This window comes from Octopus bimaculoides, chromosome 25, assembly GCF_046866305.1.
Source record: "Octopus bimaculoides isolate indiv1 chromosome 25, ASM4686630v1, whole genome shotgun sequence".
Classification (NCBI taxonomy): domain Eukaryota; kingdom Metazoa; phylum Mollusca; class Cephalopoda; order Octopoda; family Octopodidae; genus Octopus; species Octopus bimaculoides.
In genome coordinates this window covers 11491835-11499739 of record NC_142952.1, presented here as the reverse complement: position 1 = coordinate 11499739, position 7905 = coordinate 11491835, and the positions used below count along the sequence as shown (strand labels likewise).

At 36.2% G+C, this 7905-nt stretch overlaps 1 protein-coding gene across 2 annotated transcripts in view; it reads left to right on the top strand.

Annotated features, from left to right (window-relative positions):
- The first annotated feature begins 1892 nt into the window (after positions 1–1892).
- The window catches only part of LOC106883136 (protein pigeon), a 40615-nt gene continuing 34602 nt past the window's right edge, over positions 1893–7905 (top strand). The window contains exons 1-6 of one of the 2 annotated variants that reach the window (XM_089342142.1): positions 1893–2348; positions 4118–4200; positions 4813–4866; positions 5693–5762; positions 6938–6982; positions 7711–7884. In XM_089342142.1, the coding sequence (XP_089198268.1) occupies positions 2282–2348; positions 4118–4200; positions 4813–4866; positions 5693–5762; positions 6938–6982; positions 7711–7884 (493 nt within the window). In that variant the 5' untranslated portion in view covers positions 1893–2281. Of the gene's footprint in view, positions 2361–4117; positions 4201–4812; positions 4867–5692; positions 5763–6937; positions 6983–7710; positions 7885–7905 lie in introns of both variants that reach the window. The other variant, XM_089342141.1, reaches the window with a different exon arrangement.

Below are 7905 nucleotides of genomic sequence, written 5' to 3'. Positions count from 1 at the left end.
ATCAACGACCATTTCCAAAAATCATGATACCTTACTTATGTAGTTTATGATGCTTACAAAAATTTCCACCACAATGTTGCACTGTGTTTTTCTGATTAAAGAGAGAGAGAGTGTGTGTGTGTGTGTGTGTGTGTGTGTGTGGAATTGGTTGGAAAGTGATGATAAATGGTGTGAGGAACAATGAGTCAAGGCTAGAAGCTAGCAGAGCTAGCGAATTGGGGATGTCACAATGAATGAGGAGGGGCAGTTCACAATAAGAATGAGATCATGCACCTGCAGATTGGTGCAAAAAGTTGAAGGCAAACCATTGCTGCTTCTCTTTGGTGCAGTGGAAGTTGATGCTGATGATGTTAACAAATTAGATGCACTAGTACTTGATTTAGAAAAGGATGACAGCCAGTGTTTTGGAGGGTAGATTTGACCATCAATAAAATTAAATCTGGATTTACATTTGTGTCACTTGCAAATCCCAAATACAACAATTGGGACATTTGTTACCCTCTTGTTTATATGTGATTTTTCTTGATTTAAATTTGGTAGAACTTAGGGATTTTCTGAATCATCAATTAATGAACATATACTACATGCTATGTTTGTTAAATCATGATGATCAGTATTGCATAAGGTCTGTCGATGGACAAAGGCTGCCAATGCCTTACCTAATGTATAACCAGGTCTTTGAATGACTTTGAGGGAAGGGTATTGATGTTTAGTGTCAAATCAATTCCCTGAAATTTAAAATAGAAACAGTTCTAGGTATGTCATCTGTGTGAGGAATATAACAGATGCAGGCTAGTATATTTCTTTGTGGTGGTGAGCTGGCAGAATCATTAGCATGCCAGGCAAAATGCTTAGTGATATTTCATCTACTGTTACATTCTGAGTTCAAATTCCGCTGAGGTCGACTTTGCCTTTCATCCCTTCAAGTTGATTAAATAAGTATCAGTTATGCACTGGGGTTGATGTAATCAACTCAATCCCTTTGTCTGTCCTTGTTTGTCCCTTCTATGTTTAGCCCTCTGTGGGCAATAAAGAAATAAATATATTTCTTTGTGTAATCTGTCCTTTTGAAACGTTTTTGAATAGCTGCTGTTGAAAACTGCTGTAGTTATATTAGACATTGGTTCCAAATTCTGGTCCAAGGCCAACAATTTTGGGAGAGGGGGAGAGTCGATTACATTGAGCCCCCAGTATTCAACTGGTACTTACTTTATTGACCCTGAAAGGATGAAAGGTAAAGTTGACTCCGGCAGCATTTGAACTCAGAATGTAAAGTCGAAAGAAATACTGCAAAGCATTAGAAATAATTCTGCCAGCTTGCTACCTTTAGTTATATTGGGTATTAACAACAACAACAACGATCCATTGTTTATATGTTTATATGAGTATGAGGTTTAATGGAAAAAAATAAATAAAATCAAAAATCAAAAAACAAAGACAAGCAAAACAAAAACATGAGCGTTGCCGATTTAAAAAGAGTTCCTTGATTCCTTTCCAGGAAAAGCCATGAAGCCGTCAATTGGTGTTATATATATATGTAGTCCAGTTTACAAATGAATGGAACTATGATCACAATCTTCTAGATATTTCATTCCATATTGAGTACATTAGGGGTTTTCTAACAGACAGACACTAGGTACTATCCCCGAGAAAAAAAAAAACTGAAATATTTTGCCCCCATTCTATCCTTTGTCTTTATTAAAGAGAGGATAAAAGATTTTGCATCCATAGAATTCTTTTTTGTTTTTTCACCATCACAAAATGGAGACAAGTTTAAAAAGTTTAGACCTAAAAAAAACCCCTTAAGTATATTTTAAATAAACAAGCCTATTTGTCCCTCCCTTTTTTATTTGAATACTTTAATTCCCGCCTCTTGAGAGCAACACTAAAGTACACAAACGATGAGACCTCAGCCAAACTGAAAACGAAATGCTTTGTGAAGAGAAAGATTGAAAAATACAGGCGAGAGGTCACGAGTTTGTGATGATGTTGTATATATAGAAAAAACTAAGGTCATAGTATGAATCTAACTGTCAGTGTTGTGGCAAACCTGTAATCTTGTTCTTTGTCACCAGGAAAGCAACTACCACAGTCATAACAAGCGCTCAGTCAGTCGGTTTATTCAGCCTGATTATATTTTTAGTTTAATCTCCTTAACAAAAGCAACACGTGAGTCATTTATTTAGGTGTTGTTTACTTAGGTTGTTGTCAGGTTTTTTTATCATCTCGTCCGTGTACAGCCATTTCCTCTCGATTCTTTTTCTTGTTATTTATATAAAACATGTTGGAACTGAAACCTGTCGTTGATATTGGACTTAACATCAAGAACTTTATTCAATCTCGCTCACGTATGTTTTTACGCAATAATTGTTTGCATTTATAAAAGTTTTGACAGACGGCAATCTCTCTCTCTTTTTTTTTTTTATCTTCGTTTATTTTGTCTTTATTTTTTTCCTATTTATGTAATTATTTAGTAATCGTCACGTCTGTCATTGAGTTTATATAATATTTATTTTTTTGGTATATCTCTCTCAAAGCTGTGGTTCCCATTCGTTTCTAGGCCTTGCATAACAAGCAGATATTTTTCTGGTGCACATATGGAATAACTTCCTTCGAAGTCCCACACCTCATGGCTAAAGAAAGGGTAGTACTCCCACCCCCGTCCTTGTCTTTCAAACAACGGAAATTACGTTGCTGAAAAACACATTTCTTCACCCAAAACTTCAGTGTTCTTTTTTTTTCTTTTACTTTTGTATTTTTAGCGACTTCCTTTATTTCTTTATCTGATTCATTCGCCTTGAGGTATGGGACTTCGCAGGATAGCCATCTCAAAACTCAGCCAATTTCCATCCACCTCCAACAAAAATAAAATCCCCTTTAAAGATGATCAATCAATTTTCTAATAATTAATTGAAATTAAATTGTCAAAATATTTATGTAAACATAGAAACGACAAGCTTCTGTATCGAAGATCGCTGTTTATGTACGGATTCGACAACTTATTAGTAGCCAAATTAATTAATTATTATTTTAATTAAATCACCTACACTAATGTGTGAGAATAAATTGAACTAAAAAAATATAAGATTTTAACTCCATTCATAAATGTAAAATCAATTAGAAAGAAACAAGGCAAAAAACTGAACTCTATGACAATTGGGAAAATTAATTTTTGAGACTTCTTGGTTCCTGTTTTTCTAAATCCCAACTTCATCAAAACTTTGGAACTTTCCTACTGACTGGAGTCCAGGGAATATGTCTGTGGAATCAGTGATTCTGATATGTTTGTCTTCGTTAACAAAACAGAATCGAATCCAGATTCACACAAATATGTTATTGCAAACAACGAGAATTCAGTCCTTGGTTCTAATTCTGTAAAGGATTGAATCTACAAATGTTGAATAATTAAGGGTTTGGGAATATTTTTTTGTAGATTAAAGGTCGTGGTAATATTTAGTTTTAAGTTTCCAGAAAGTGAAAGCATGAACTCGGTTGAAATCATCAGAGGGAAACGGCTGCAAAACTAAACTGAAAGAACACTGAACAATACAACCAACACACACACACACACACATGCACCCAATGTTCTTCTTGATGTTGTTTAACCTCACGACAGGAGCTTATTGAAAACTACGGCAAAGTTTCAGAATAATACTTTTAATTTCATAAGGAAAAAAATAAAAAGACATGAGATCGGAGAGGAGGAGGAATCTTTCTTTCTTTAATGCAGTGGTACCCAAAGTGGTAGGTATGGCCACTCTGGTGGCGGTGGAAAGATCCAAGGGGGCGCTGAAGGAAAGTGGGGGTGATAATGGGGGAAAATATGGCCTGGGTACCTAGTGGGTGGCAGCCCAAAATAGTTTGGGAACCACTGTTTTAATTAAACAGGAATTATGATTCTGAAGGAATTAATTTTTTTCCCAAATATTCCAGCATGGAAAATGGACAGTGAATGATAATGATGATTCTTGTATCTCAGGAGGGTCCATGCCAGTAACAAACACACACTGGTTCTATTTCACTTCTTTATCATCTGTCTCAGCTGGTTAGCTACTCAGCCAATTAACTAATCAATTGTGTTAATTTGTTTTCTCTTCACTTTTGTCATTACATAAAGAAAACTGTGAGACTTTGCGCCTGATCAACCAAGAAAAAGATGGCAGTATTTTGTTCTCGTGGGAAGAGATGCCAGTGGGAGAGGTAAGTAAAGAAATACTTTGAGATTGCTTCTAATAAACTTGTGAAGATGGCGATCTTTCGATACTAGTACGCAAGAACATCCGGTCTCCCCCTCAGATGCATACAGTTCTCAAACTTTAGACACTTCAACATACTATACGATCATGGAGATACGCCACTGTGGAGGTGCGCTTCACAACGGAGGAGGAAGCAATAAAGCATTCCACAGAGGCAATAACGACAGAGGAATGGGTGCTCTTGTCTTTGTACTGCGGCAAACGTGTGGCCAAGGTGCCATCCGAACTGAAACTTTAAACACATAAACACACTATACGATCATGTAATCAGTATGCGTGCAAGCAACGACCAGATGTTGCTGTGTACTAGTATCGAAAGATCGCCGTGAAGACTTTTCAACATAATATTTTCGTGAACTTCAGAAAAAAAAAAAATTTTATGGTCTGTGAAATTTTATGAACATTTAAATAAGTTTTTCTTGTGAGTATGTATATCAATGTGCTTATATACATGGAAATAATTATGAGCACACACATGTAAACATGTAGCATAAGTGTTTGGAAAGGTACAACTAATACTCAGCTCGTTATTTTCTGTACTTTCTTACAATTGTAGGATGATCTTAAAACACATATTGGATTAGCATGTCCTGATTCAAAAGACTACAGGGTGAGTTGGAAATCATTATTATCATTAACACATCCCTTTTTATCCCTATTACCATCATCATCAGCACCACCATCAGCATCATCATCATCATCATAATCATCATTTCATCCTGTCATCACAAACCTCTCCACCCTTTAAATCAGAATTACTACTTCCATCATTGTCATTAACTAATATCCTTTTTGATTAAAAAGAATATTTTTCCCAAATACTCTTCCTGTGTCAAGAACTTGTTCTAATTTTTAAATACACCGAAAGTGTCGTAAGTCCAAAAGATTACTTCTTCAGAATATGAAAAAAATAGTTTCACCGTTCCATAACAAAACCATTGTACAACACTTTGACAATTTTCAAACCTTGGCATCTGAAGCAGGTGGCGATACGACAATTTGATCAAAAGAAATGGCTATTGCAAGCAAAAATAAACAGTGAAAAAAACGTATTTGACCAAATTAGGACATATGACAGTTTAACATAATAGCAATGATATATATATGTGTGTGTGTGTGTGTGTATATGTCATTGCTATTATGCAAAGGTGTTGTAAGTCCAAAATGTTGCTTTTTCAGAAAGCGAAAAAATAGTTTTCCCATTTCATAGCAAAGCCATTGTACTACACTTTGACAATATTTGATATCTTGGTATCTGAAGCAGCTGGAGATATGGCAGTTTGACCAAAAGAAGCGGTTATTGCAAGCAAAAATAAATATTAAAAAAAAAACATATTTTGGCTAAATTTGGACATACGGCAGTTTAACATAATAACAACAATATAGACACACATACATACACACACAAACTCATAATTTTTTAATTCTATTCACAGGTTGTCTGGGTTTTTGATAAAGTTGAATATGTTACCAGCTGTTCCATCAATCAACATCACACACTTCTGGGTAAGGATTATTTAAAATCTAATCTTTGAGATTAAGATTAAGATGTCTGCTGGGACAGTTATGGTTAAAATGATGCATGATGTGACTCGTGGAATTGAGAATCCCTGTCTTTGGGGTCGGTTTAGCCTAAGTTTGTCTTGTGATGGTGGATGAGATTAGGATTATGTTTCCAGTGAGTGTTGAGGCATGGATTATATGTGTTGCGATTGTTAAAACCAGGAATGCTTGCATGATGCTGATGAGGATGATGGTGAGAAGGATCAGGAGGAAGATGAGGACGATGGTGATGGAGGATGAGGACGAGGATGAGGGTGATGATGATTATGAGAAGGATGAAGATGATGGTGATGTGGATGAGGAAGATGAGGATGATGATAAGGAGAAGGAGGAGAATGATAAAGATGGTGATGGTGATGATGAAAATGATGTTATGAATGATAATGATGAGGAAGAGGAGAATGAAGATGGTGATGAGGATGAGGAGGAGGATGATGAGTAAGAGGAGGATGTTGATGAGGATGATAAGGATGGTGAAGATAATGATGAGGGTGATGAAGATGATGAGGAGGATGATGATGAAGATGAGGATGATGGTGATGGGTGATGAGGATGAGAATGAAAATGAGGATGAGGAGAATTACGAGGGTGATGATAATTATGAGAAGGATGAATTTGATGGTGATGTGGATGAGGGTGATGAGGAGGATGTGGATGGTGGGGATGATGAAGATGATGTAAATGATGATGAGAATGATGATGATGATGAAGAGGAGGATGTTGATGAGGATGATAAGGATGGTGAAGATAATGATGAGGTTTAGTATTGCAGGCTGGACATTGCAAACTTTTTCCATTGTTCACCCTATTTTTTTTTGTGTGTGTGTGTGTGTGTGTGTGTGTGTGTGTGTGTGTGTGTGTGTGTGTGTGTGTGTGTGTGTGTGTGTGTGTGTGTGTGTGTGTGTGTGTGTGTGTGTGTGTGTGTGTGTGTGTGTGTGTGTGTGTGTGTGTGTGTGTGTGTGTGTGTGTGTGTGTGTGTGTGTGTGTGTGTGTGTGTGTGTGTGTGTGTGTAATTAATGGTTTTTACATTTGTTTTTCTCTTTTAATTTTTTTGTTCATTTTCTTTGCCATGAGTTTGATAGGTCTGTAAATTTTTGTCTATTTTTCTCTCTTTGAAGCTTTTACAATCCTAACTGAAATGGTTGATGAATTTGCTGGCCAAAGTGAGTATCTTTCACAGTTTTATTCCTCTTTGTTCTTCAAAGCATTTTAAATTCTCTTAAATTTTCTCACCTTCAAAACTTATTGCATTATTTTTTACAATTTATTACGTTTGTTTAGCATGATTTCGATATCATAGGCGCAGGAGTGGCTGTGTGGTAAAAAGCTTGCTTCCCAACCACATAATTCCGGGTTCAGTCCCACTGCATGGCACCTTGACCAAGTGTCTTCTACTATAGCCTCAGGCCAACCAAAGCCTTGTGAGTGGATATGGTAGGCAGAAACTGAAAGAAGCCTGTTATACATGTGTGTGTGTGTGCATGTCTTTGCGTCTGTGTTTGTTCTCCACCACTGCTTCACAATCAGTGTTGGTGTATGTATGTATGTATGTCCCTGTAACCTAGCGGTTCAGCTAAAGGGACTGATTGAATAATTATCAGGCTTTACAAAAGAATAATAAGTACTGAGGTTGATAAGTTCGGCTACAATTTTTCAAGTTAGTGCCCCAGCATGGCAACAGTTGTAATGACTGTAACAAGTAAATTTACCATAATCAGTTTGTAAGAATTATCAACTGATTATAGTACATTCAGACAAGCATATTCACTTATAGCCCTAGGCTAAACTGCTTTATAAAATTGGATTTTTGACATAAGTTCCAATGATTTTTGTTAAACAATCTGCTTTGATGTTTTAATTAATTTAATTTCTTTCTGTCAATTTATTTCAGAAATTTACACAGCATTTTTGGCTGAGATTCTCACCCCAAATCGCTTGTTTTCACTAAATATCGAAAGAGTCAATTTCTTGAAGGTCCAATTTTTGCATCTGACCAATAAGACTGGCCAAGAGAGCGAGTTCTCTGATCGTCAAGCATACATGCTTGTATTCTTGCACAAAGAATGTGAGTTAGAATTTATTTGGC